This window comes from Takifugu flavidus, chromosome 16 (assembly GCF_003711565.1).
Source record: "Takifugu flavidus isolate HTHZ2018 chromosome 16, ASM371156v2, whole genome shotgun sequence".
NCBI lineage: Eukaryota > Metazoa > Chordata > Actinopteri > Tetraodontiformes > Tetraodontidae > Takifugu > Takifugu flavidus.
The window spans coordinates 12,782,944-12,810,873 of record NC_079535.1 but is presented as its reverse complement, the minus strand read 5'-3'; the positions used below and the strand labels follow the sequence as shown (position 1 = coordinate 12,810,873).

At 50.0% G+C, this 27,930-nt stretch overlaps 4 protein-coding genes across 11 annotated transcripts; 2 read left to right on the top strand and 2 right to left on the bottom strand.

Moving 5' to 3' along the window:
* Positions 1 to 241: 241 nt before the first annotated feature.
* On the bottom strand, positions 242 to 2,917 carry ckba (creatine kinase, brain a). Its single transcript, XM_057059074.1, has 8 exons — positions 2,762 to 2,917; positions 2,287 to 2,488; positions 1,837 to 1,991; positions 1,634 to 1,766; positions 1,252 to 1,423; positions 1,056 to 1,179; positions 796 to 985; positions 242 to 707 (listed from the first exon to the last, which is right to left on the bottom strand). Exons 2-8 carry the CDS (start codon positions 2,477 to 2,479, stop codon positions 529 to 531), a joined length of 1,146 nt encoding a protein of 381 aa, XP_056915054.1. The 5' UTR covers positions 2,480 to 2,488; positions 2,762 to 2,917; the 3' UTR covers positions 242 to 528.
* trmt61a (tRNA methyltransferase 61A) lies at positions 2,076 to 9,707 on the top strand. Of its 2 annotated transcripts, none has more exons than XM_057059077.1 (4): positions 2,076 to 2,092; positions 4,505 to 4,843; positions 6,866 to 7,132; positions 9,082 to 9,707. In XM_057059077.1, the coding sequence occupies exons 2-4, from the start codon at positions 4,513 to 4,515 to the stop codon at positions 9,378 to 9,380; spliced, it is 897 nt and encodes a 298-aa protein (XP_056915057.1). In that variant the 5' UTR covers positions 2,076 to 2,092; positions 4,505 to 4,512; the 3' UTR covers positions 9,381 to 9,707. The 2 variants fall into 2 exon arrangements, with proteins under 2 accessions (XP_056915057.1, XP_056915055.1); XM_057059075.1 differs by lacking the exon at positions 2,076 to 2,092 and adding an exon at positions 3,716 to 3,826.
* Positions 9,708 to 18,581: 8,874 nt separating this feature from the next.
* Positions 18,582 to 25,114, bottom strand: bag5 (BCL2 associated athanogene 5). Of its 7 annotated transcripts, XM_057059071.1 has the most exons (4): positions 22,971 to 23,428; positions 22,493 to 22,594; positions 21,279 to 22,190; positions 18,582 to 21,181 (listed from the first exon to the last, which is right to left on the bottom strand). In XM_057059071.1, exons 3-4 carry the CDS (start codon positions 22,154 to 22,156, stop codon positions 20,641 to 20,643), a joined length of 1,419 nt encoding a protein of 472 aa, XP_056915051.1. In that variant the 5' UTR covers positions 22,157 to 22,190; positions 22,493 to 22,594; positions 22,971 to 23,428; the 3' UTR covers positions 18,582 to 20,640. The 7 variants fall into 7 exon arrangements, with proteins under 7 accessions (XP_056915051.1, XP_056915049.1, XP_056915048.1 ...); XM_057059069.1 differs by lacking the exons at positions 22,493 to 22,594; positions 22,971 to 23,428 and adding an exon at positions 24,807 to 25,114; XM_057059068.1 differs by lacking the exons at positions 22,493 to 22,594; positions 22,971 to 23,428 and adding an exon at positions 24,343 to 24,766.
* A 487-nt stretch (positions 25,115 to 25,601) lies between these two features.
* On the top strand, positions 25,602 to 27,808 carry LOC130540140 (cytochrome c oxidase assembly factor 8). Its single transcript, XM_057059080.1, has 5 exons — positions 25,602 to 25,918; positions 26,192 to 26,389; positions 26,921 to 26,984; positions 27,061 to 27,151; positions 27,223 to 27,808. The coding sequence occupies exons 1-5, from the start codon at positions 25,787 to 25,789 to the stop codon at positions 27,341 to 27,343; spliced, it is 606 nt and encodes a 201-aa protein (XP_056915060.1). The 5' UTR covers positions 25,602 to 25,786; the 3' UTR covers positions 27,344 to 27,808.
* The last annotated feature ends 122 nt before the right edge of the window (positions 27,809 to 27,930 follow it).

The following is a 27,930-nucleotide window of genomic DNA, read 5'->3' as shown; positions in this document are numbered from 1 at the left end:
CATTTGGCTGGAAAAAAAAAAAAACAACAACCCTCAAACAGTAATTTAAAGTGTAAAGTATAAATCTTGGTATTTGAATTCTCGCATCATGCAACTTAAAATACGGGAGTCAGTGTTCCTTCAGCTCAGTATTCCTTGTTTCTTAAAACATTTTCCCCCTCGACCAGAGAACTGGGGGAAGCTCCACACAAATGCGACCGAATCATGTTTTTAATTCAAGCCAATAAAACCATTAAACCTGTAGCATTCAGGGACTGTTGGTATTTTTATTTATCAGGTTCATCTATACACACACCGAATATTTCGTCATGTCTGGATCGGCCTGAAGTTGGATTAAACAGGAACCCTCCAGCCAAAATGTCCGTGTTTGAACAGATCATTTACAGATTCAGGCGGCGCTTAACCGTGCTGGCCGAGACAGTTTCATCTTAAATACAAATTAGAACCTTAACCAAGTGCATTCCAGAACAGTCGGAGGAAATAAGGAGGTATCAGCGAGAAAAGCTGCAGCAGTGCAGACGGACCAGTTCACTTCTGGGCGGGCATCAGGTCGTCGATGGACGCTCCTTTCTCCAGCCGCTTCTCCATGTCCACCAGCAGCTTCACTCCATCCACCACCATCTGCACCAGCTCCACCTCAGAGAAGCCCAGTCTGTCGGCGTTGGAGATGTCAAACACTCCGCCCACAGCGGCCGTGTCCACGCCACCTGATGAAAGCAGGACAGGAACTCACCCTCAACCCTCGGTGCATCATGTATCTGACATCTGCAAAAACAAACTAGAACATCGACGCACCAGTGCCACGCTTCTGGAGCCTCAGTTTCTTGAGAACATCTTCAAACTTGGCATGTTTGCTCATGTTTGGTAGCTTGACGTGCACGCCAGCACGCAGGCCGGTGCCCAGGTTGGATGGGCAAGTGAGGACATAGCCCAGGTGTTCGTTCCACATGAAGGCGTGGCCTCTGTCCTTGAACAGGCTCTCGATCTGAAGAGGTTTCAGACATGGTTTTAACGGCAGAACGTTTCTGTGAACTCAGCGAGGGTCTGTCTCCTACCTTGGTCAGTCCAGTGCAGAAGCGCTCAAACACCTCCTTCATGTTGCCACCTTTCTGCATGGAGATGACGCGCAGGTGATCTTCCTCATTCACCCAAACCAGGAAGGTCTTGTTGTCGTTGTGCCTTCAGAAGGATTTCAGTTACTTCCTCGTAACATTGGATCAATAAACCCGTCAAACGTGGGTCAAACCTCACCAGATGCCCCTGGCGTCGGGCCAGTCGCGCGCCATCCCAGAGGCCAGCAAAAGAGGAGACACGGGTTTGTCAAACAGGAAGTGGTCATCAATGAGCTGCTGCTGTTCGGCGTCGGTCATGTTCTTCAGGGCGTAATATTTCCCCTTCAGGTCAGCGGTCAGAGAGTCCAGAGCTGCCAGGAGGGGAGAAGGGGGGGTGCCAATGTCAACAATATTTAAGTCTATATAATTCCTCAAGCTGCCGCCAGGGAGCGCTACACACCAGGCTGACTGCCCCTGGTGTTGACAGGCAGCTGGAGGAATTCCAGCAGAACCCGTCTGGAATATGTCGTAAATCTGATTCACCATCAGAATAACTTCAGGAGAACAGGAGCAGCACCAACCTTCGATGGAGAGCTGCTCCACAGCGCGCCTCTCTCCTCTGCTGCAGTGCGGTGGGAGGCAGAAGCCGCGGACACTGCGGCCTGTGCGCACGCGGGAGCTCAGGACATAATCAGGGTCCAGATCATCACCACCCTGACAGAAGAACACAAAGTTCAGCCCTTCTGCTCTAGTGTCACAGTTTCCCAGTCACCGTTTGGGGCACCTTCAGGTTGGCTGAATTCAGGTCGGTCTTGTGCTTGTCGGTTGGTTTGTATCCTCCGTGTCTGTCCATAATCACGGGGTCCAGCAGCTCCTTGAAGACCTCGTAGGTCTCCTCATCTCCAGCAACACAACCCACGGTCATGATGAAGGGGTGGCCTGCAAATCAAGTCAGGGTCAGAGGAGATGACATGTCCACATAACTCAGCAGCCCGTCACGTCACGTCTGCAGTGTGATGAAGGTTCATTCCTGACGCCCGGTAAAAACAGCAGCTTTTATCAGCTCCTGCATAGATTATGTAACTCTAATCCCAGCAGAAAGACTGACCTATTTCTGTGTCTGCAAATGTTTATCACTTCGGCAAGGCTACAGTGCAGGAAGCCGAGCGCACAGCGGCGCCACCACCATTACCACCCTCAGAAGGACAGAACAGGGAGACTCGCCCTTTTTTACCTGGGTTATCAACCCCAGTCTGAATGACATCATCCAGAGTAAATCCACTGGGTGTCTGTTTGCTCCTCAGCCGCCCGTACATCTCAGGAGTCAGGACTTTGGCCATATGATTGTTGTGTTTGCTGAGGTCTGGGTACTCCTGCTCCGAGGAGAATTTCATCTTCAGCTCGTTGTGAGTGTTACCGAAAGGCATGGTTGATCCCTGCGTCAGAGGATGGAGAAAGGAGACGGTCACGGCGGAGCCGAGTCAAAGCCGCCAGCAGATTATCACGAATTCATGCGAACAACGACGGAAACGCGGCGGTCACATGCGATCGATGCGTTTACAGGTGCAGAAACCGACATCAGACAGTTTAATGCAAGATTAGCCATCGATTTATATTAATAATCCATCCTTTTATCTCATTATTCGGATAGCAAACGCACACCTCGTGTGTAAACCTGAGATTGTGCGCTTAATCTGAAACAGATTTACCTGTTGTCGTCGGATTTGTGGACTACTACTACTAGGGGTTGATACAAAAATCCCTATTTTTCCGGCCGAGGAGCTCCAAACCTCCAACAGCGTCCCAGAAGCTTTCCGCTCAGTCTGACGCCCTCAGGACGTCATTTATATCCCACCATCTCTCCTCCCATTGGTCACTTACTCGCAGTCCATTCATTTAATTGGACGCAGCGACACAGTTGTTGGAGAATAGGCACCAATTTATATTCTTCTGTGGTTCAAAATGCTGAAAACGATGTCGAATTCTTATCTATAACTGTAACATCTGTGTATTAACGTCCAATAAAATGAAGCTTTTCGTTATAATATAATATCACATTATGATTAATCATCTGTCATCGAGAGTAATCGATTGCTGAAAATCTTCTCAGCAAACATTTTAAGAAGCGAATCACAAGGTCTTAAGGGTTAGGGTTAGCCTACTGAAATTTAACTGAAACAAACGTCTAACGTTTTTCATGTGTTTTATTTATAAAGCATCTAATTCAAAAATATTTCATATGAAAAAAACACAAGATCATGAAATATTACTCCAGTTCATAAGTCTTAAAAATATCTCATCACCTCAAAGTCTTTTACGTCTTCCAAAAGGAGCCGCCCAATAGTTCGTTCACACTCGCCAGTATCACCAGTATCGCCAGTATCACCAGTATCACCCATCACTCACCGCGGATTGGATTTTGTGATGCTACACGCCGAAATAAAATATTGTCCCGCCCGACCGTGAACAAACATAAATGTTTCACTTTAGTATAATTACTAGACACTGGTTAATTTCATCTTTACATCAATATTCATATATATTTTTTAAGCAAATTTATTTACAGTGGGAAAAAAATCGATTTCGATTTAATCAGATTTATAGATCATGTGGAGTGTCGTTGTGAGCCACCGTTGTCGTTCCAGAAGTTTATTGATCTATGAACATCTCAATATCCGGTGACACAACGTCACTTCCGCCGATGCCCCCACGTGTGCCGGTGACGACAAGTAGCTCTCGGAGCTGCTAAGCTACACTTTTGCAAGGAGTTTGAGGTTTGTTCATTAGATTTTTGCGAATTTCAACCCCCGGAAGCAAATGAGCGACATTTGTAAAGGAGTTCGGTGGGACGTAGCAAACGCTGCTTTCAACTGTGCAGCTCGAGTTACCAGAGTTAGCACGTTAGCTTGTTCGAAAAGCAAAGCTGTTCTTCAGAAAAGTCACCCAATCAATTTATTAAACGCGACAAATTGTGCTCAGCGATGGTTAAATCGATGATGTGTATGTTCTCTAGAAAGGTGATGAGGTTTTCATGTCCGTATTAACCACGATAAAACCTCTTAATATCTGTAGCAGCTCTTCTTTGGAGTAACAACTATACTTTCTAAATAAGTCAACATATTCAACACAATGAAATATTGAGTGTACATTAGGCAGATTAATGCAGCACAGTACACACAAATACATTTCAGGTAATTAATTTCCTGCCCCTAAATGCTGCTAAACATCTTGATGATCATCAACTTTAATTGGACTTTTACAAATCTTGTCATAGTTCCATAGAAATGACGAACCTGGAAATGTTATGAAATAAGCCAAAAGTGAACAATCTGCAAATCCCAACATGGTCTCAGAGTGGTCGTGGAGACAGTCGCCACGGGCAACACCTTCATATGTCCAGAAGATCTTTTGTCTGTTTCGTATGAAGCTAACCGGCTTTGTTGCTGTTGCAGAGGTCAACATGAGTTTTGTGGAATACTCGGACCACATTCAGGATGGCGACACCGCCATCATCTACCTGGGCCATGACTCCATGATGCCGGTGAAGGTGCAACACGGCGCCCAAACGCAGACGCGCTACGGCGCCATTCGCCACTCCACCGACCTGATTGGAAAACCTTACGGGTCCAAGGTCACCTGCAGCAAGGGTGGATGGGTGCACGTGCTTCACCCGACGCCAGAGCTTTGGACGGTCACCCTGCCGCATCGCACGCAGATCCTCTACACCACAGACATCGCCATGATCACCATGATGCTGGAGCTGAGGCCAGGGTCCATCGTCTGTGAGTCCGGTGAGACCAGCCAATACAACCTGTGACCTGAACAGTCGTTCAAACCTGTGTCGTTCCAGAAAAGCTGTTTCTGTCAGTGCCTGAACTTTTCACGTCCATTTTGGACTTAAAGGTGCGTTCAAGGTGTTTGTGGGGACGTGTGAGAGCGGGACGCATCAGCAGCAGCAGGTTTTGAGACGGCGGAGGGCCGCTTTGGTGCAGTGCTTCATCAGGCTCCGCCGGCGCCTCCGACGTCACTTTATTGATTGTGTTTTGCAAGTTAAAGCGGCAGCAGTGATGAATGAGCAGGAAAGCTGATGTCAGCTCGGACGCTGCAGCGCAGAGATCACTCAGGCCTTCAGCTGCTGGAGCAGAACCCACTCTGGGTTTGGATGCGTGTCATATTTTAATTAAAAAGCCTCTGGACAACGTTTGCTCATCGGCGCTGCTGCTGAAGACGTGCGTGAGCTGCACAGTTGTGATCGGTGGCAGCGGAAACGTGAACCTGAAACAGACAGGAGAGGAAAGCAGAAGTCCTGAAACGGAAACATTTTAGTAAAAGGACGCGAGTACAGTGGAGAAAATGGAGAACAGAAAGAATCGATGACCTTTGGGCCAGGTCGCCCCCTCCCCCCCCACTCGGTGCCCCCCCCCCCGCAGCAGATCAGAAACGTCGATCGCTGATCGCCTCCATCGTCGGCCCCAAACGTGGCTTCACTTTGTCCCTTCCAAGGTCAGAAACGTTTCCGAGCGTATTCCCATAGGACGCAGAATTCCAGCTCCTGCAGGGAACGCAGCAGCGTCGCCTCTGTCGTCCAGTCGCACCGATGGACATCCGCGCCCCCCACAGGCAGCAGCGTAACATCGAGGCGACGCAGCGATCACTGAGGAAGCTGATTAAATCATTGATCTGCAGCTCATTTAGAAGAGCGGCTTCTGTCCTCTTGTTGATTCTGTGTTGCCTCTTTGCTGCCTGCAAACAGCGGTGACCCGCTCAGGGTCAGCGAACATGTCACCATATCTGAGTGATACGGGACTTTCTAAACCTCGAAAAGACTCGTGTGCATGGAATTCTGATGAGTCAGGAGTCGTTCTTTGGGTTGGGTGTGAAATGTTAGCAGGGTTAGCCTGTTAGCATGCTGGCGGGTCTATCTGACGCACAACGGAACAGTGCCACTGTCCATTCTTCTTCCCTCTTTAGAACAATCCTGCCGAGAACGTCGTCTCTCAGAACAAGAAGTGGGATTGTTGCGGTTTTGGGATCATCTTCCTGCATCTCCTTTCACTCTCATCGTTTTTCATGTGGAATTTCCACATTGTGATGGAAACAGGGCTGATTTATTCTCTGTTAACGGGTCAAACTCAGGAGCTTTTAAAACAGAACGCAGCAGTTTCCTCCTCTGTGTGACAGTGTGACGAGTTATGGCCGAACGCACCTGCGGCTCGATACACACTCGGGGAAATGATGTCGATCGGTGCATTGGACACTAAAGTTCCGCTGCCTCGTCCACGTTCCAGTCGTTAGTTTTATTACACGGATGTAAAGTGTCACAAGACTCAGAGTTCAGTCACACGGCAGTCGGACGCTTTCCTTCGCTGTAAATGATAAAATCAGGTGAGATAATCCGCTAAGAAGCTTATGGCTGTTGCTAGCTTAGCGCCTCGGTGTCTCCAGCCGTGCTGCTGCGGCCAAACATTAGCCTCTTTGTCAGCACATGAACAAAGGCGGCCGTGACGTCGTGTCGGGAGGAGACCACGGCGGCACCGAGCCGTCTTCTGGACGCTCCATTCTCTCGGGTCACGTGACCAGCCGCTCTCCTCGCACCCACTCGGGCGCATTTATATGGCACCAATTTATCTGTGTGGGGTATGTTTGGGGGGAATGAGTCCAACAGTCAAACACGAGTTCTGCTGGTCTTCTCATTTCTAATCAGTCTGTTAATCGTAGCAGAAGGAACATTTATGCCCATAAAGCTGATTAGCAACATTTAATCAATCAGCCTTTCATGCTCCCCAGTAAATTCCACCTGTTTTGTTGCTCAGGAACGGGCAGCGGCTCCCTCTCCCACGCCATCCTGCGCACCATCGCCCCCACGGGTCACCTGCACACGGTGGAGTTCCACCAACAAAGGGCGGAGATGGCGGCGCAGGAGTTCAAGGAGCACCGCGTGGATCACCTGGTCACCGTCAGGAACCAGGACGTGTGCAAAGACGGGTTCGGGGTGGTCGGGGTGGCGGACGCCGTCTTCCTGGACATCCCCAGCCCCTGGGAGGCCGTCAAGCACGCCAAGGCCGCCATGAAGAAACAAGGTAGCCTCCCATGCTTCAGCTCACATTCCTGGGTCGCTTCTCCTGGTGGCTCGTGACGTTGGGGCAAGACTGACCTCTGACGACCTCGGAGGAGCGTCTCCTCGCCCGACGCTGACGCAGCACAAATGGGGCATTTTTAACTGCCCCTCCTGATGTCACGTCCACTCGCAGCTCCGCGTTTCTCATTAAATCCGCTCCGCTCTGCAGCGTGCACGTTGCAGGAAGCCCGTCGTTTGTGTCTCACGTGGTTAAAGTGAGTTTGCCCGAGCACAGACACGGCAAAGTCTTTATTTTTGATTGCATCAACGCTGTGGGAGGCGAGGCTGGTTTTTCCTTGGGGACCTTAAATGCAGCACAATGTTGCAATATGAAGGAATGCAGGATCAGCGAGGATGTTGCTCTGCTCTCCTCTGATCCCTTTTAAGGTGCTGCTGCTACATATCCCGCACGCACACACACACACACACACACGTACGTGCACCCCTACCCAGATAAACAGTGAGTGGCCATTGTGGATGTGGGCCCATGACCATACAGGGTTATGCTGCAGAGCTCTGCTGCTCCATAAGGGAACGCTCCCTTCGCTTCCCGCTGCTCAGCTTGGATATTTTACTTTGAGCTGCCCCTCAAAGCTCGCACTAAAGTCCACAAGCGTTCCCGAAGCCCTCCCGAGGAGGTTCTGGTTTGTCTGGAAGTGGTTTGAGTGAACTGGGATGTCGGAGGACCGTTTTCCCTGTTCCACTCTGAGTAAAGATGTCCTGTCCGGGTTTGCTGCAGCGGGCAGTGACCCGTCTCCCCCTCACACTTGTAATCCTTCCGGCGTTCTGGCCGGCAGCCAGAGCCCCTGTTTAACCGCTCTCCGTGGGGGCCTGTGGGTCCTGGCGCGCCTGTCCCGCCCCCTCGCTGCTCTTACGCAATCATAAGGCAAACATGTCCTGTGAACACGGGGAACCTGATAAGGACTCATAGTGTGACGACTGCAACGCTCCTTAGATGTGAACAGCCTTGTGTAACCGGCGGGACCCTCCCAGCGCCTCCTGTTGCTCGGCAACAGCTGAGCTGTGTTTTCAGGCCGTCGTAGCCGAATCGTTCCGGCGTCTTCGGTTATTTTGTCGACCGAGCAGCTGCGTTGAGCCGTGCTGCCCCCTGCAGACCCGAGCAGAGACGGGAAGAGAAGGTTCTGCTGGACCGGACGCTGCTGGGCAGAGTCACATTCTTCGAGATCTTTAGGGCAGCGGGGGAAAGGTTCTGGAGTCGGGCCCCTCCAGCCGTGCTGGGCCTCCCCAGCAGGGTTCTGTTCGGGGCCGAGAGGCCCGATGATCCCGATCCGTGTTTGTCAGAGCTTCAGGGTCGGAAAAGAGAATACGGATCGTTCTGGTGTCCCAGGTTCTTCAGCCAGATTAGCTTCACGTTTGAGCCAAACAAACGGGGTTCAGGTTGTTTGTGCGTGCGTATCGCACAGGTGTGTTGCACAGGCGTGTTGCACAGGCGTGTTGCACAGGCGTGTTGCACAGGTGTGTTGCACAGGCGTGTTGCACAGGCGTGTTACACAGGTGTGTTACACAGGCGTGTTGCACAGGCGTGTTGCACAGGTGTGTTACACAGGCGTGTTGCACAGGTGTGTTACACAGGCGTGTTGCACAGGTGTGTTGCACAGGTGTGTTGCACAGGTGTGTTGCACAGGTGCGTTTGTGCTGGACACAAGTTTCTGGACAGTTTCTGCTCCTCTTTGCTTCCTTCTTCGATCCACACAGGAAAAGACATTTTCCGAGGCTAATTAGCTTAGCTTAACTAGCAACGGTGAATGTGTGATTCTAGTTCTAACACGTCTGAGTCCTCTGGACTGTTGAAGAGACAGACTGGACCAGCACGTCCCAGTCAACACCAGTATCGTAGCTAAGCTAATTAGCATGAGACAGGAAATAAAGCTTGTCTCCCTCTGTCTGCAGGAGGTCGGGTCTGTTCTTTCTCGCCGTGTATAGAGCAGGTCCAGCGGACCTGTGAGGCTCTGGCTGATCAGGCTTTCGAGGAGATCAGCACCTTGGAGGTTCTGCTGAGAGTCCACGACGTTCGGACCGCCTCCCTGCCGTTGCCGGACTTCGGCTCCGACCCGACCGAGACCCCGGAGAAGACGGCCGCCGACTCTGCTCCGAAACAGACAAACGTCACCGTCAAGACCACGACGCCGCCCCGAGAGATCCCGGGTCACACCGGGTACCTCACCTTCGCCACCAAACCCAGAACCTAACGGCAGGAACCGAGAGAACGTTTCATCCAGAAGGTTTTAATCGGCGCCCCCCTGCTCATTGAGAGAGATAATCCAGCAGAGGTACCAGGTCCCTCCAGGTCCCCGCCGGCACCGCCGCCCCGGCAGGGGTCCAAATCCCCGTGTTCATTCATCAGAACTCGGGACGTTTGGCATCAGGTTGTCGCTTGCATCAAGCAGGAAGGAAGTGATTTAATTTGAGGAGGAGTGTGTTGTTTTTTTTTAACTCTACAACTTTTATTCATTTTTCCAGGCGGGTCGGTTTATTTTCCAGGTTCTGCACGTTTGAATCCAATAAATGTGTGACGACACCCGGCGCCGTTTGTTAACGCAGCTTCTGTCGTCTCCGCCGAGAACAGAACCGTGGTCGTGTCCCGGGATCACGGTTCTCCCGCTCTTCCTCCCAGCTGCCGCATTTAGAAGTGAGCGGAGCTTCCGAGCGGGTTAACTAGGTAATCCCAGGTTTACTCGGGCTTATAAAGAGCACAGCAGGGCGGGTCGGGGCTGACCCAGGGTCAGATCCAGTCGTGGGAGGTTGACACAGCCAGTTAGTTAGAATCGGGGGGAGGGGGGGGGCAGATGATTAATAATGATGTGTTTGGGTTTGTTGTGGGTGAGTGTTCTGGGAGGAAGAGGTGTGTAACGCTCCAGAAAGAGGAAGCGGCTGACGCAGAATCAGCTTCATCTGGATCAGAATCGTTCCAAGAAGCCGTTTCTGACACCTGTTGAGGACAAATATCTATTTACAATATTCAAAATCCCCATAAAATCAACCGTATTCATAAATTAACCCTGTATCAACCTCCTACACAGAAATATGTTTTATTCCAAAAACCTGCGGCGTCCAAACCTGAAGGCTGAGCTCATCCAATCATAAACATTGCTGGCAGAGTGGGATTCTGGGTAATGTAGTCTTTCCCCCTTTAATAACCTGCAGCTGCTGGAGCATAATCCCTCATTTCCACTGAGGTTGTTTCTTGTTTTTAATATTCACATCAGTAGGATGCCGACGTGTTTCAACATTCCCAAGCGTTTTGAGCCACGTTACGTCTTTTATTGAATGAAAGATGTTGGGTAAAAGCGTCTTAGGCTGAACGTCCCACCATAGATGAGGGTCTAATCTGGTCCAGGCCGGGAATAGAATCTCTGAGCCGCTTGAAAATCCTGCTTCATAATCAGCTTGAGCTCTGAGTGCTGATACCCGGCAGACGTTCGGGCCTGGAGCCGGGATGAGGAACCAGCCTGGCGTGAGGAACCAGCCTGGCGTGAGGGCGGCGCGGCCTCGCCATCATTATGATATTAATAATCCATGATAATCTGAGGAGGAAGAATAGTCCAGCAGTTTATGTGAACTGGGATTAAGAGTTTGAATTCCAGGTTTGGAGGAGGTTACTGGGAGGTTTGGTTCAAGTTATGATCAGGAAAAGATTATTCAATTTGGCGAAAAAGTGGGATTAACCTGGATTAAAACGTGTTTGTCTCCTGTGAAGGGGAAATGTTTGATGTTTTAATTTAAAAAAAGGAAATTATATTAAAAAAAAATAAGTGCAAAACACAAACCAGGGACTCAGGACAGCAGAGTTGTTGCCCCAGATTTGAACCTTTAACGGAAAGAGGGTAAATTTGAAGAGACCCGGAACGTCGTCCAGCGATGAGGCTGATTCCAACCTCTCCTGAAAATGCTCCGAACGCCACGTTTTAACCCCGTAATCCCGGTGGGACGAAAGGAGAACGAGAGGAAGACGAGCGGAGCGGCCGTGAGGAGATTAGAGGCTGGAAGCTGCAACGCTGCTGCACCTAAAGCCCTAAAGGAGCGCGCACGTTGGGAATGAGCTGTGGAAATGTGGAAATGAGTCACAGCCACACTCGAGTGTGTGTGTGTGTGTGTGTGAGTGAATGTGTGAGTGTTAGTGTGTGTTAGTGTGTGTGAGTGAGTGTAGTGGTGTGTGGTTGTGTGTGTGAGTGAGGGTGTTTAGTTGTGTGTTTGTGAATGTTAGTGTGTGTGAGTGAGTGAGTGTGTGAGTGAGTGTTAGTGTGTGTGTTTGTGAATGTTAGTGTGTGTGTTTGTGAATGTTAGTGTGTGTGAGTGAGTGAATGTGTGAGTGAGTGTTAGTGTGTGTGAGTGTGTGTGTTTGTGTGTGTGAGTGTTAGTGTGTGTTGTTTGTGAATGTTAGTGTGTGTGTGTGAGTGAATGTGTGAGTGTTAGTGTGTGTGAGTGAGTGTGTGTGTTAGTGTGTGTGTGAGTGTTAGTGTGTGTGAGTGACTGTGTGTGTGTGAGTGAATGTGAGTGTTAGTGTGTGTGTGTGTGTCAATGTGAGTGTTAGTGTGTGTTAGTTTTAGTGAGTGTGTGTGAGTGTCACATTAGTCATCGGTTCATAAATTCAGATTTTATAAAACCTGAAATGAATGAAAAGTTTGGATGAGAGTTTCTCTGTTGATCCGTTTGTGAACATGTGACCCAGACATTGATTGGTGTGTGTGTGTGTGTGTGTGTGTGTGTGTGTGTGTGTGTGGGTGGTGGGGGGGGGTCTTTCCACCCATCAGCTCTAATGTCTCCATCAAATATTGATGAGCGTCTGGTTTGATCGTCCCAACTGTTTCCTAATAACGATTGTGTTTTTATTTGGAGGGCGGGGGAGGGGGGGGGGGGGGCATCGTGTGGGGGGGGGGGGGGCATCGTGTTTTATGTCACCGCGGCTGATCAGAGCGAACAGAACGCGGGGGATGAAATTACCGGATCTCTCTGGTACCGGCAGGTTTCCATGAATAATTTGTTCCCTTTCCATCCTCTGTGGGGAGGGTGGGGGGGTCCGACCCGATAAAACACACATAACCATCACGTCTCCTGCGCTTCGGGGTCATTTTAGCTCCGCTCACACACACGGGAAACACATGGCGTTCGCCCTGGACATGGAGCAGACCGAGCTCTTGATTTATTGATTCTCCCTGATTATTAATCTATAATTAATAACGGTTCATCTATCATTCATAGTAGCAGCCGGCTTCAGTTTGGGTTGGTTGAGGCCCACCGACGTCCTGGACCAGATTAAACCTGCAGGTCCTGCTCACCGCCACTAGAGGGGGGATTCCTCTGAACGGCTAACCTAGCTAGCAACAATTTACCTGCTGCTGTAGTCAAAGGTTCTCCCACCACCTCCAGGCCACCGTACCGGGGTACCCTGGGAAACGGCCTCATTAAACCCCCGCGACCGTTTGGACATCAGCCAGTCACAGTTGTCGCCAAGGCGACGGATCAGCCTGGAAGTAGGACAAACTCGTGGGGGGGGGGGTCATTTGGGCACTTAATGGTGGGAACGCTGGGCCCCATTATGGGAAAACTGCTCCTAGGAAAAGGGGAGCGCGCACGTGACATCGAAGATATCCAACAAAATCCACGATGAGTTGGTCAAAAAACAGGATTAGTTGCACAAATCCAATAATTACACACAAAAGGTTTTTTTAAAAACATCAAATATTAAAGGTGTTTTAAACCAAAATCCGTCTTAACCTCCTGTGATTCTGCCTCCACTTTAAAGGTGCTTTGAGGGTTATAACAGATACACACTCACACAACTACACACATCTGGAGACTCTATTTCTAGATTAAGATCTTATCTAACAGATTAATGTCAACTGACACTCGGAGAAAACTCAAATACAGAAAAGAGGAAGTGATTCAGCCCAAGTGGGCCCAAACAGGAAGTGGAATTATCCTGCAATGACCACGCACATAGAGAGATCCAGAAATATTGTGGACAGACTTTAATGACGCTTTTCTTTGCAAGTTCAAAACTGAAGTCACGGAAACGGCGGGACCGCTCCCAACGGAGGCCAAGGGCAGGGAGGGGGCGGGGCTAAAGCAGTTGCATGTTAAAGAGTCTCAGATTTTTGGATGAATACTTTCTGTGGACGTAATTCAAACCATAGGACGTGTCGACAGGAAGTGTGGACGGAGGTGTTCCGGGGGTCTTTGGCCCTCGGACGTTTCCGTTGCATCAGCTGACGGTTTGTTTCCGCAGCTCCTGGAAAAAAAGATCAGTTGTTCTGGACCCGCCGACGCTGCGGGAAGGTTTCTGCTCTGGATGGTTCTAATCACTTCCTTCCTTCGTATCTGCTGGGTTTTACAACATTTTCCCGCTCTGATAACGTCCTGCTGGAGCTTAACTAACCGTTAATCACAATTCGCCAATCAGCCCGGGAGGTTCTAATCTGGCCCCACAACAGGCTCCTGATTGGCTGGCGGCCGTTCAGAGGTCGTAAAAAGTCGTGCGAGCGATACGAGACGAGGAGCGCCGGCGGAATGGCTGCCTGCCCACGTGACCTTCAGAGGTCACCGACTTCAACCGCGTGATAAGAACGAGCATTAAAAAATGGAGTCATAAAGGTCCAAAGGTCAAACTCCTTAGAAGAACATTAAATCTGGGCGTAGATATAAACGTGTAGACGTTCCACCAGACTGCGACGTGTTGAATTTTCCTCGTTTGTGCCCGTGAGTCACCTTCATCTCTCAGGAACATGGGCCAAATATGTTCCGCTACACAGACGTTTGGCTAACAATAGAAACTCCTGCAGGAGCTCCAAGGAGATGCTAACGGAACAGCTCACGTACGGAGTGGCAGAAAAGATAAAACGCATCAGTGTGAAGATGTTAAACCTCTGTAGAGGTTCGGTGGAACGTATCGAGGCTAACGCGACCAGCAGCTGAGGTTTACGCTAGGTGCTAATGTAAACATGCTAACAAGTGACAGCAGGTGCTGTCGGTGGTCACAAAACAAAGTTGTTCTGCTGAAACTGAAATAAACAAATGTAAAATCCCAAAAGCTAAATGCTACAAACGTGTCTGAAAGTGTGTCAGGAGGGGGGCGTGGCCTCTATTTGATTGCGGTGCCACTGATAGCGTAGCGTGGGTGTTTCAGGGAGCAGCGTTGCTACCAGCTGTAGACGTCTCTATATTTGGAACTATCTCACTCAAATTAGCCGCTTTTATATCAGAATATGTGTAAATATGTTGTCTTTTGCGCACCAGGAGCAGAAGGACACGAGCTGGTGGGTGAAACGACCTCCGCCAGCAGCCATTTAGTTTGAATCTCCACTTCCTGAAGGTTGTGCTACGTGCAGAACGCTGCGTCTCAACAGCAGCTGCTCCCACAATCATTAACCAGAAGGAGGAAAAGATCTTCATCTGTCTCCTTTCACTTCCTGGTTGTGACCTTGTGACCCGTCTGCATTGAAACCTCCCGTCAACACCACAAACGCCACCTTTGTGTTAAATGACAGCAGAAATGAAAGCGGCGTCTTGTCAGTCTGTGAGATTAGTGAGGAAGTGTCCCGATGGTCGCCCCCCCCCCCCCCCTGCGGCTCAGGCGCGGCGCTTTTATCGCTTTATCGGCGTTTCTGCGGACTTGAACGCGGGTCGGCTCCGCCAGGTACCAACGTCCTCCCGACTCCTCGTCCTCGGCTTTCACCCCTGAACTGCAGATGTCAAACGTGGGAGTTCAGACACGCAGTCATTACCCGGCAGCTGCTGCTGATGCGGAGGAGTGGGTGCTTGTTGCCGTTGCCGTGACGACCGTTTCTCCCACTGCGTTGCTGTGGGTTCCAGCGCTGGATGAGCCATTACATAACAGCGTTTTATTTACCTCCAGCGCAGCAGCCCGAATGAGCTCTGAAAAGCCTCCAGTAGCAGCAAAAATCTATAAATTGAATCGTTTTTTCCAGCCTTTTCAGGTGAAACCGTTGTCTCTCGCGCCCCCTGGTGGTTCGGAGCAGAATGGCGCCTCCAAGCTCCATTTTAAACTTTTAAATTCGTGGTACCTTTACAGATGCCAGCTTTTGATTATGGCTGGACGGTTCTTCAGCTGGGGGCGTGATGTCCTTCCTGCAGCTGTTACTGGAGGGATGCCAGTTCGAATCCCTCGTTCTGTGCCTGAAACTGCTCATCTGATATTGAAATAATCCCATTTAAGTACAAGCAGTTGCAACGTGTTTCCCAGTTAACTGTTTTTTCTTGATCAAACCCTTGATTATTCAACTCTGCAGAATTGATGAACCCCGGGTTGGATCGACCGGTCCGGTCACCTGGTTCCTCCACAATCCTGGTTGTGTATTATAGACGCGAGGGCGTCTTTATTAATGAACAGGAGTGGTTGCGGGTGTCTGCCCTCCACAGGTCACAGCAGAGGTCAAAGCTTTCTATTTTAACTCTTTCAGCTGTGGGGTTAAAGCGGCTCGTTCTGATCGATGCAGCAAAGAGGCTCAGCGGCGGTTACGTAACTGCAGCTTCTGCACCACTGCACAGCCCTGCGTGCGTGACATAACTCGCCACATCTGCCTCGCCCACCCCCCCGAGATGATTCTTGTGTCTGTGTATTTTTAGAAAGAGCAGACCATCACTGAGGGTCTCGGGTTGGACGTTCCTTCTGATGTAACTGCCATCACATGAGGTAAACCTTTGAAAAGCTGCTGCCTGAAATGTGATAAAAGGGGTCTTAAACTGTTTAAACACGGTTAAGATGGATAAAGCTCCATTTTAAAGGTGTTCAAATAACAATAATACTATAAAATGCTTCCTAAAGTTTGGCTGGCTTTAAAGGCCGAAACACATGACCATGAAACTACATTTCCCATGAGGTGTTGCGCGTCACCAGCGCAGGTGTTTTCTCTAATGAAGAACATGGCGGAATATTTGCATATTTCAATTCGTCAGACTTGTTGGAATCAAACAGATCCTCCCGTCTTGTGAGTATCTATTCGTGATTTTACTATTATTTAAGATAGTTTTTGGTCAAAATGGCCGAAAACAAATGATTAGTTGATCAGTCTTGGTACAGACTCGCTTTAATATATACATATATTTATGTGTCACAGATTAATAACTAAATAATCGTGAACTTTCTGATAATCTCGGGTTTCGTCACTGTTGTACAGTTAAGAAATGTTGTCTGGCACAGATTATTTGTCCTAATTTTTAAAATCTTATCGATTTATTCCCTCCCTGTTTGGGGCCGGATGAGTCTACAGCGCCCCCTGAAGGCCGCACACGGACCCGACGGCGATGACGTCATTCCTGCTACGTTCGAAGGTCAAAGGTCAGAACAGAATCAGCTGTTGTTGGCGTAATTTTGCTACATAAATAAAATAGAAACAAACAATTGACAGAATAATATGGTTTTCAGCCGTTATATATATATATGTATGATAAAATAAAAGTTTCTGTTTCACAACAAAGTTGAGTTTTTGCTCTATAAATTGTTTTAACAGAAGTAACTTTGGTTTGAGGATATTTTAAAGGACCGAATGTTGAAAAAACGGATTAATGCGGAACAAAAACCTTGTTTGTTGCTATTTGCATAACTGAAGAGAATCAATATTGTCATTCAACATTTAAACGCAGGATTTTTCTTGAGTGAAGGTTTAGAGGCTGGTGAACCTTCAGGCAGCTGCTGGGGGGGGGGGGGGGCTGCTGCTGCTGGGGGGGGGCTGCAGCAGAGGCGTCCTGTCCTCGTGTGAGCGAACCTGGACCTCCGCTCAAATACATCACCTTAAATTTTAATGCCCCTCCTCAGAGTCCACGGCGCCTGCAGGTCCTTTTACCCCCCGTCCCTCGGTGATAATGTAGATTTTCCTAAAATAACCCTGAAGCATCTTTAGAAGCCGCTTCTGAAAAGCTTCTTGGCGTCCTCGGAGGAGCTGAGGCTCAGAAACACAAAGGAGCTCTGGACACCGTGTTTATTTTGCTTCGGGAATACAAATTCATATCACAACCCGTCACAGAGATGAGATTTTCCCTCAGTGTGCTTTTTTTTGTACAAGCGTGCTTCAGAGGAGAAATGGAAAAACTCACAATCAAAACACTGAAAGGCGACAAAGAATGCAGCGTTTTCCCTCCTAGGAGACGTTTCTGTCGGGAATAAAAGGCCAAGTATGAACAGAGTGAAGAAGAAATGCCGTCATTATCGGTCCCTGCGACTCTGGAACGGCTCCAGAAACATCTGGATCACCTCCTGGAGGCTCCTCCTCCTGCCGAGTCCTCAGGTGGGTCACCTGCGCTGTGTCCCAAACCCCCCTTATACCCTACACAGTGCACTCAATAGTGTGGACGCCATTTTGAAGTAGTGTCCCAGTTAGTGGGCATCGCTGGACCCTATAGTGCACTCAATAGGGTGCGTCCACTGTGCGGTTTGATATACGAAATTTTTGGGAAATAAGAAATCAAGGTGTAGTTTACAATTGTTTTCAGTAGGGGTCCAATATGATCATCTTAAAATATTACAACATAAATGTGAAAAAAAATAAAAATCAATCAACCTTCACTGATCCCCCCCCCTCACTTAAGATTGTTCTTCATCTGTTCCTCACCAGGCGACAGAATCTCAGTAAAAGAATATTTACAAAGATGAAAAGTAGCTCTGGATCCATTTTTTGATGAAAAATTGCTTTATTAAATGTTTTCACTACAGCGGAATAGGACTTGAATGTCAAGGGACACTAATTATTTTAGGTAATAAGTAATTATTATTTTACTATTGACATTAATATTTTATTTGTTACATAAAGTTAATTATAGGGTAAAATATTGCATTATTATAAAATGACCGCTGAATGTATTTCGATGGGTTAATTAAATGGATCTGGCCACTTTTCCCGGCGACCGGGGTCGTAATTATTATGCGACGCCATGACGTCATTTTGCGTGCGCCGAAGTGTCCGAACGATCATTTTAAATTGAGTGCACTACGTAGTTCACTCGTGTCCCCCGTGTAGTGAGCAGTGAACGAGTGTGAGTTTGGGACACAGCGCTGGACACAAATTAAAGCAGCTTCTTCTGATCTGTAATTTAAAACAACAGATAATGAGGCCAGTCGACGAGTGCTGCCACCTTGTGTTGGCAGGTTGAATTACACCCCGAAGGAGATTTTCTTCGTTACTTTTGCCTGAACTCTTCGGGGGAGGGGCTTGGTCTTCTGCAGCCAGCCACCAGGGGGCGTCCAAGACGCATCCAGTTTTGCCATTTGCTCGTCAGCTGCTCGAAAAGTTACTTTTGGCAGAATAAGCCTTCACAAAATGAACCACTTTCACGTCCACAAAACACGGCGCTCCTGGCGGTGAGCTAACGTAGCGACGTAGAGCGGCGATCTGCCACAAACTTCCAGCAGGTTAAACTCAACTGAAGCAACACACCTGTGGGTCAACGTGCCTTCAGCTGGTGCACCTGTTTATTCTGGGATGTTAAGATTTCCAGCTGGTGCCGAGTTGCTCTTTAGCTAATGTAGCTGCTTCTGGCATTTTTACAGATCCGATTTCCTAATTCTGACACCAAGAAAAGGTCCAAAAATGAATTTTGGTCGGATGAAACGGGACAAAGAACCTGTTCTCTACATTCAGGGGCAGAGCAGCGCTGCAGCCTGGGAACAGCCACTTCCTGTGAAGGCTAATGGAGCCCAAGTTCTGATCTCCACATCCGAGCGCTTCACAGTGAGGGTAAAGGACATGTGTGAATACCGCCTGGACCGTCTCACAGTTTATATACAAGAACAAATCCTTCTGGGACTGCTTCAACCTCTCGAGGAAATATTTGGTGATTCTGGGGTTTAGATGAAGCCGAGGAGCTGAAAACACCAAACCAAGCCTGTGTGAATACTGGGAAAAGTCACCTGGACTTCAGTTAAAACCAGCTTTAAAGAGCCTTAAAATGAGCCTCCTTTTATTTACCTTTCATTATTTCTGTTGCATATTAATCTGCCAATCAGCAGCTTCCTGTTTGGCTCCCAGTGGAAACTGCCGTCACGTCTCACCAAACGAGGTGAAACGAATATTTTAGTCGGGGTTTCATCAGTGAGGGTGTTAAACAACAGGAATTAAGCACACGAGAAGCCTCCATTTGGTTTTGTGTTTCCACCCAAACAGCATCAAAAATATGTTGCTACAATTATTCACTGGGAAAAGGTGACCTTTGACCTTTCAGTCAGGTTGAGCTTGATCGGTGGGACTGACAGGAAGCAGCGGAGTTGAATATTTATCTGAAAGTGGAACATTATTTTTTCAGAATACTGGGAAAAAAGCGGATGTGCAAACGGGGCGTTGTCAGGTCACATGACGGGTTCCCATCCTCCTGTCGAGATTTGGCTTTTTTGGGAACATCCTCACGTCCGACATCACGAGCTGGTGGCAGGTTAAATAGAGTAAAACACACAAAAGCCTTCCAGCTGCTGCCGCTGCAGCAGTTTCCACTGGAGATCCTGGAATTCCAACCGGAGAATTCCGAGGGAACATCCGCCTGTTATTTCCTGGCTGTATCTGCAGCCACAGATGCAGTTATTTTTGATGTTCTCTCCTCTGTCACTGGTGTTCAGAGGTCAGGATGAGCTCGGCTTCCTGCCGCAGCGGACGGACGCAGCCACCGGCAAGGCTCCGGCCTCCTCCGTCTGCGCTGGGAATAAATCCCGGTGTGGGGGGAAAACAGCCCGATTCCTCCGAGGTGCTCTTCAAACAAACATTCAGTGGTTTCAGTCTGTTTTACGTGTGGAAACCAGCTGGAGGGGTTCGGAGGGACGGGTGAAAATAAAGGCACAGCGATTTCAAACGGCGCTCCCTCCCACCGCCTCGCACAGCTTCAGGAAGTTTCTGGAAGAATCCGTCAGCTGTGATCACCATCAACACGGATCCGCAGCTCGGGAGGCGGCTGTCAGGCCCGAGGAGGCTGGAGCAGAACCTCCCCTCCGTCCCTCCATCCTTGAAAGCCGTCGCATCACCACAAACAGCGAAGCTTTTACAGATGAACGGCCACACGAGCGGGAGTGAACCGGACCAGAACCAGATACGGTCCGCCTCAGGTTCGAGTGCGAAGGTTCTCCTGGACGTTTCTTCCCCCCCCTCGTGTTTGGAATTTTGAAGCCCCGAAGATTCTGACACATCTCCAGAGTTAACCTAAAGCATCGGATCGGTTTTGACGTTTAAATGATGTAATCGGGTCACAGACGCCTCCGTCAGTGTTCCTCACCTCCCTCGTTAATGAGGTCAGACGGGGAAGCCGAGGAGGCGAAGCGTGGAGGGCGCCGCCGCGGTGACGGCCATTATTCCAGACACGCGCGCAGAAGCGGTTCTGTGTTGGGGAATACGATGAATGATGCTGCAGTGCATCCTGGGAGTTCATATTTACAGCCCATGGCGTGGAAAGATGTCCGTTTGTTCCTGTGACACGCCCCCTCCGCTCCTGGCAGCGATCCAGTGGGAGTGTTTCGGATCAGTACTCCCACTCGTCCGTCTTCATGTCCAGGTAGTTGAGAATGTTCTGGGCGAACTTGACCGCCTGCTTGCGCGCCATCTTGGTCATCTCGTCGCCCTGCGGGTCCACAGCGTCCAGCGCCAGGAGCTGCTTGGTCAGCAGCTCCTCCAGCATCATGTAGCTCTTGTCGGCCCGTTTGCCGTCGAAGCCCAGCACCTGGGCCTGGAGGTCCGACAGGCTTCCCAGGACCAGCCACACAGCCCGGTGGGACGGGTGCTCGTTGGGACCCGGTTGGCGGCGGGCGAGGGCTTCACGGAGGTCCAGGAAGGTGATGACCGCTTGGACCTCCACGACCGCCCGGCGCCGGGCCTCCCTGATGCACGGGTTCTTGGCGGTGTCCACCTGGTCCAGGTGAGTCAGGAGGCTCTGCAGCTCGGCTTTTGGCCGGAAGCCCATATCTCCCATCATGCAATGCCTCAGAACGCCCTCCCGCAGGTGGGACACGTGAGCGCGTACGGCCTCAATTTCACGGATGGAGTTGTTCTGAGCCAGGTCGTACCTGGAGGAACAAACAAAAAGAACAAACTGGATCTACAGGAACCAGGCGTGGTTGGTGATGAAGGGGATCATCATCATCCTCATCCTCAGCGACCTACCTGCGCGTGTCGTCTCCCTCCACCTCCAGGTCCAGATGCTTCAGCAGCCCGTTGATCTCCTCCACCACCTGCTTCCGGTAATTCCTGATGGCGGTGTTCCCGGACACGTCCAGAGCGTCCAGCTCCACCTGCATCTCCGTCAGGATCCGTGACAGGTGCGCGCAGCTGTCCCTCCCGCTCAGCCCCATCAGCAGCGCCACCAGCTGGCCGCGCGCCACGCTCACCTTCACCATCACCTGGTTGATGTGGTGCACGGCCTCGTGCGTCTCCTCCGACAGCGGCAGCGACAGCGTCTGCTGCTCGGTGCGTCCCTCGATCACGTCCTGCACGGCGCACAGGCGGGTCAGCGCCCGGTAGCGCGCCTTGCGCAGCGGCACCCGCCCCTCCGTCTTGACCTGGGTCAGCCTCAGCACCAGCTCCTGCAACATGTCCACCAGCTCGTCGTTAATCTCGGCGACCCCGCCGGCCCGCTGGGGGGCCACCACGCGCTCGTCCACCAGCCGCCGCGCCTCGTTGCTCAGCTCCTCCATGGCCAGGCGGGACGGGTGGGTGGCGTTCTCCTCCAGGTAGCGCAGCAGACCCTCCACCTCCTGCGCCGCCCTCTTTCGTGCCCCCTGCAGCTCGGCTTTGCCCTCCGTGTCCACCTGGTCCACCTGCAGCAGCAGCTGCGTCAGGTCCCGCTCCAGCCGCTTGTAGTCGCGGTCGTTCTGCAGGCCGCCGAAGGTGCACACCTGAGGCCCCAGAGCCGCCGCGTCCCTCTGGACCTCGTAGAGCCGCATCATGGCGGGGTGCTGTGGGTAGTACGGCTGCTGCTGCCCCATCGGGTGCTGCTGCTGCGGCTGGTGATGGTGCTGTTGCTGCGGACCGCCGTGATCCATCCTCTTCCCTCCATCAAAGGGCTTCCCAAACAGGCTGCACACAAGACGGCAAGGAGGGACAGTCAGGAACGAGGACAAGGAGCACAGCGTCCCCTGTTCTGTACGACCCCGAAGGGCGGCTTTGGTTTCTCCCAGACTCCGACCGCACGTAAACAGAACCTCCAACTCACGTCTGGGTCGCTTCAGGGAGGTTACCAGCGTGGCGCCGCTGGCCGTGCTGCGTTCGTGTGCCCGTGAATGTGTCGTTTATTTTATGTGGTGAAGACTACAAGTGGAGAAATAACGAGATAATGGAATCGTATCCAATGCAGTCAAATTCCAGAAACCAAGCCTGACCTTTTGACCTCCCCGAGATGCCTTTGGGAGCGCCACTTCCTGTCAGTACAGAACAGGTTCTGCTGGTATTTATGTCGGTGTGATGAGATAAAGCAGGTGGATCTGACATAAATAACATTAAAAACAGAGCTTTAATGGATGCGGGGTGCATCTTAAAACAAACGAACCTCGCTCCCGACCCATCAGAACCCGGAACAGCGGAGGAGTCGCTGCAAACACATTTGCATGAGATTCATCCACACAGTGTGAGAAGAATTATTGTTGTTAGTATTATCTTTAAATGCTAGGGTATGTAGATTTTGAGTGTTTGAGGAATGTTGACAGGAGAAGAACATGAGAATGTTTTGCAAAAGTGCTGAAGCTGTTTACAACCAAGCCCAGAACCCAGATGTGTCCTGTTTGTCAAGATAAGAGAGGTTCCTTAAGATGGGTGGAGAGGTCAGAAGGCAATGAGATACGAGATCTCGTTTGGACTCACATTCTGTTTGCACCGATAAAAGAGGCGAGCGAGCAGCAGACGAGCGGCGCTCAGAGAGGAAGCTGGAACTCGACGTTCCTTGCAAGGAACTCCAGTTGTTTGCGTGGTTGATCCGAGTCTAGTGAACGAACAGCTCGGACAACGAACGAGGTTAACCTACATCTCATCGAGACGCCAAAACACCCACATGACAACCACTCGGGGGGCGGCGCCGTCCGCTCCCGACATGCTCAGCAGCAGCGTCTCCACACCGTCCAGACAACCGGACCGGACGCTCCCGCCTGAAGGCATCTTTCTCGGAACAGCAGTTTTTACGCTATAAACGGTGCAGCAGCCATTTTTAATATAAATGAAATAAGGATTTCTCACTTTCTGAAGATGTTCCCTCACCAGAGGAACCTACACACTCCCCGACCAGCAACGGCGCATTCCAACCAGTCACCACACCCGTTACCTGCTGGTCCGGTGAGGCGGAGGAGGCCAGGCGGGTCCGTTCGCTTTGAAAATGTTCCGTTTTTCTCCTTTAAATCAACCTTTAAATCTGTGGCAGTTCGCAACAAAAACCACCTGTTAAAAGCATTTCTGGGTCTTTTTTATAATATTGGAAGGTCCAGTTTAAATATTCTTAGGAAAACATCACCTATGAATAATTCATCGACATTTTCAGAGCGAAGTCGCCGTTCCTGAGGAAAACACTTTAACCACGTGGTCATATGTTCTCATCCACATCTGGATTCAGTACTTTTACAATATGTCAAAGGTTTATTAAAACGGCGCCATTGGGAGCAGCTGGGAAACACCCAGTGAGAGTTTAGGTGTCTGTAGCTCCAGGATAAAGCAACACGGGGGATTAAGACGGCTATTCTTGCCTGGGGGAGATGTTCCTCCACCAGGCTGTGGTCTCCACGCCTCCTGGGAGGAGGTGACTGTTGTGGAGGGTCATTATCCTCCTGTCTGATGGTTAAAGGCCACAGATGGATGTTGCACTGGCTCCGTCTAAAGTATTTTTATGGAAGAGGGGCTGCATGGAGTCACATTTGAGGGGGGGTTTAACCCCAGCCTGCCTCACCTCGGGACGCAAACGTGACTCCAGGCCGAAGGGTCTCTCAACCCTCCGGCAGGAGGAGCTGAGCCTCAGAAACATCCGCAGATTCCAACCTCCCAAACCCGGTGCACCGTCCCCACCTCCAGCCGCCCGCCTGTCCGTCCGAGCCGCGCACGGGTCCGCGCACGATGCCACCACGGAAAATCCCCCAAAGTGCATCTGGTTAAAACGGCGTGTGAAATAGCAGGGGCACCGGAACCTGCAGAGCCACGTCTCACAAAGCCCCTCCGGAGGCGGCCAGCGCCGACACGCACCACCGTTCCTCACCTTTTCAACACTCCGAACACGTTTGCGCACATTTCTACAGATGCCTGTTTCCATCAGCCACAGCAGGGCGGTCAAGATGGGCGACGCGGCGTCCGAATGGCTCCTAAAATCGCAGGTTGAGGGTGGGAACGATGCTGCTCCAGTCGGCTTCGGTACCGAACGACTGGCTGACTGCGCTCGGGCTGCCGTCGCCCCTCCCACACATTATCTGAGGATCCTCCATCAGCAGGACCGGCTTTAAAACAAGCGTTGTCGCCCCGAGGCGCTTTACTCCGGCTCGCATGAACTAAACATCCGTTCCGGAACACGAATTCACGATGTTTGCCGCTGCGGTGCAGCAGAGCGCCGCTGTCCCGGAGCAGCTACCTATGGTCACCTGACTCTGCCCCACCTTGACCAGGAAACTTGAGCGTTAGTCTTCGCACGCAAACGTGATTTGGTTCCTTTCACACTAGAGCTCTTACCTGCACAACCACCGTACAGCCATCTGAAAGGTTACGGTTAATAAGTACGCACTTCCCCTGATTAAAGCTAAGCATTAGCCTGCCTAGCTCCCCTTCTAGTAGCTACTTTCCTCCGTGTCCTAATATGAACTAACGCGGAGTTTATCCTTGCGCCCATGGCCCATAACGAAGTCCTTCTTTTGGCCTCACAGGTACCACAAATTGAGTGGATTTATGAGGCAATGAATCATATTGTACTGAGGAAATACATCAGCGAGATCTTTAAGATCGGGTCGACTTGAGAGGTTCTTTGTGTTATTAAAAATAACATCGTGTAACGTTTTGGTTGTCCAACGTTATGTGCGCTTCATATCCACATGCGGTCGTGCCGATTATTTAATACCTTCGCCGAAGAGGTTCATTTTTGAGCAAAATACCTCCAAGTTATAGACGGATATTAATGTAATTTTTAAGCAATTATGATCACGGGCTAAAGAAAAGATTGCCAGATTTAGTTGATGTTCCGTGTCCCGGAGAAACCTTGTCACGTAATTATCCAATGAGCAAGGCCAAGGGACTTTGGTCATAAAGCAACCTGCTATGTTACGTAAACCTGCTGTATTACTACTGCATATATAAATATATATACACACACTATAGTACAGGTGCAGGTCACAATCCGTGGGGGAATAACCTGCTTGGCGATTGCTTTTGTAGTTTATATTGTTCTGATTGAAACAATTCGTGATATTTCATACATAGTTTGAAAAGATAAATATTTTTTAAAGTATGGTTTTTTTTTAAATCCCCAAACATACGGGGTAAATTCCACCACCGCCCCTCTGACTTATGCAGGCGAGCATTTGAAGCCTACACGTGGTCACGTGACCACAGGACACCGGAAAGACACCGCCGTGAGTTCTTGCAATGTAGCCCGGGCTAATTCCAGCCAGGCAATGCGGCGCAAACCTGCTTTAAAACAAGTTTAGTTCTATTTTACGATGGCCTCTACATCCGCGGCGGTCTGTCTCGGACGGGCGCTCCTGCGCCGCTTTGCCCCGCGCCGGTTACCTGCGCTCAACCGCCCGCTGTGCAGCTCCAACCAAGAGCCACACAAGGACACAACTGCAAAGGTTTGTGCGTCGAATCCCAATCATGTGTCATCAATTCAGCAGCACAGGGGTGATGCCCAACACATTAGTGCTCTCAATGTAAACACCACTTTAAATGCAACACTCTTCGGTGTTAAACATTAGCTGTGTGTGTATAATTTCTTCTTAAATTGTATGTTGGAACTTGTTTGCATCACTTCCGCTATGCTCTCATGTAATAGGGCAATTTTAATAAAGTGCGATTCAAAGGAGAGATGTTGAGCTTTCACTTCTGCTGGTTTTCTGTGCCTGCAGAGATCTGCTCTCAGACCAGGACCCAGCTCCACACACGACTGGATCGGACCCCCAAACCCTCTCTCCAACCTCAGGCCGATTGTTTATCACATCCCCGAGAATGAAACCGAGCTGGAGAAACGTCTCCGACACCTGAGGCAGGATACGGAGGACTGGAACCAGGACTTCTGGGCCAACCAGAACATCACCTTCAGCAAGGTTCACATCTTAATCATCATTAATCATGTTAAGTGTGTTAGAGCTGCTTCCTGTTTATCATTCAAACCTCGGGCCTTTGATGTTCTCTGTCAGTCTTTTTAAAGATTTTAAATTTGTCATGAAGTAGCTAAACAATCTCCAGAAGAGCAGCAGAACCAGAGAACCTTGTGTGGAGAGTTCCATGTTTCCACCAGCAGAGGGCAGCAGCACTCCGCAAATCTGGCCAAACATGAAAAACATTTACATTTATTTTCTACATGTAAATTCAGTTTATGGAAAACTCCTGTGTTGTAGAACGATCAGGCGAATTCACTTAAAGTGAGCTTTAAAGAATGAAATATTTTAGCATTTATATCAGTATATATGTTTTAAACCAAAGCGCTGATATTCAATACTGCTACTGTTTAAGTCCTAAAAATTACAATAACATGCAAAACCTGTATTACAAAGGCTCATCGAACATGGCTGGAAAAGCAAAAATAACCTGTTCCGTGTTTCATACAGTTCATTCACCAAAATTGATCTCTCCAGGAAAAAGAGGCCTTCATCGTTTCCCACCTGCAGGCCAAAGGCCTGGGTTTGCGTGATGAACAGGGTGAGGGAACCTGGCCGCTCCGCACATCCCACAGTTCCTGACCCGGTTCTATAAAACACACGTTGTGTCCCTGCAGGGCGGCGCCGGTCCCTCAACAGCAAGGAGATGGCGGCGTTTTACAAAAGCTTCCTGGACAAAAACAGAACTCGTCACGCCAACTACAACAAGTGAGTCTTCTCCCATGAGGGAAGCCTCCTCCAGCAGAGCTAAACCACCTGTGCTTCTCATTTACCTGCAGAGAATGGTACCGTCGTAACTTCAGCATCACCCTGCTGATGGCCCGGGTCGCCCTGAGCTCCATGTGGAGGCGCGTTACCGACAGGAGCAGCAGCCGGAAGAGCGGCGCTCCTCCGGGATGAGGACCCACCTGGATGAGGAGCGATGGACCCACCTGGATGAGGAGCGATGGACCCACCTGGATGAGGAGCGATGGACCCACCTGGATGAGGAGCGATGGACCCACCTGGATGAGGAGCGATGGACCCACCTGGATGAGGAGCGATGGACCCACCTGCCTCCACGTTGTTTCTGTCGTTCATGTGTTCAGAGCTTCTGGAATCTTTGATTTCAGGCCTCCGGGAAGGATTTAACCTGCTCAGCCGGGGAAAATAATCCGCCGCTTCAGGCATCTGCAAACATCTGGCTCTTAAAAAAAAATCCTTTCAATTTATCTGTGAGGGTTTTTTAGGGTCGTGACCTTTGTCCGCGTGTGAGGCTTCGCAGAGGAACTGAACTCTTCCATTTCTGCACCGCTCTGCTAATGTTTGTCTGCTGTTTTTTTTTTAAGAGTTGAAGAATAAAGTGTGAAATCTGTGCACGTTAAACTGGGACGACATTTTTTTTTAAGTGCATCATTTCCGAATGTCAGTTTCTGTACTTTTCCCTGAACTTTGCCGGGAGATGTCGTTTGTTTTTAAGGTTTCGATTAAAGCGGCGTTCAATATAT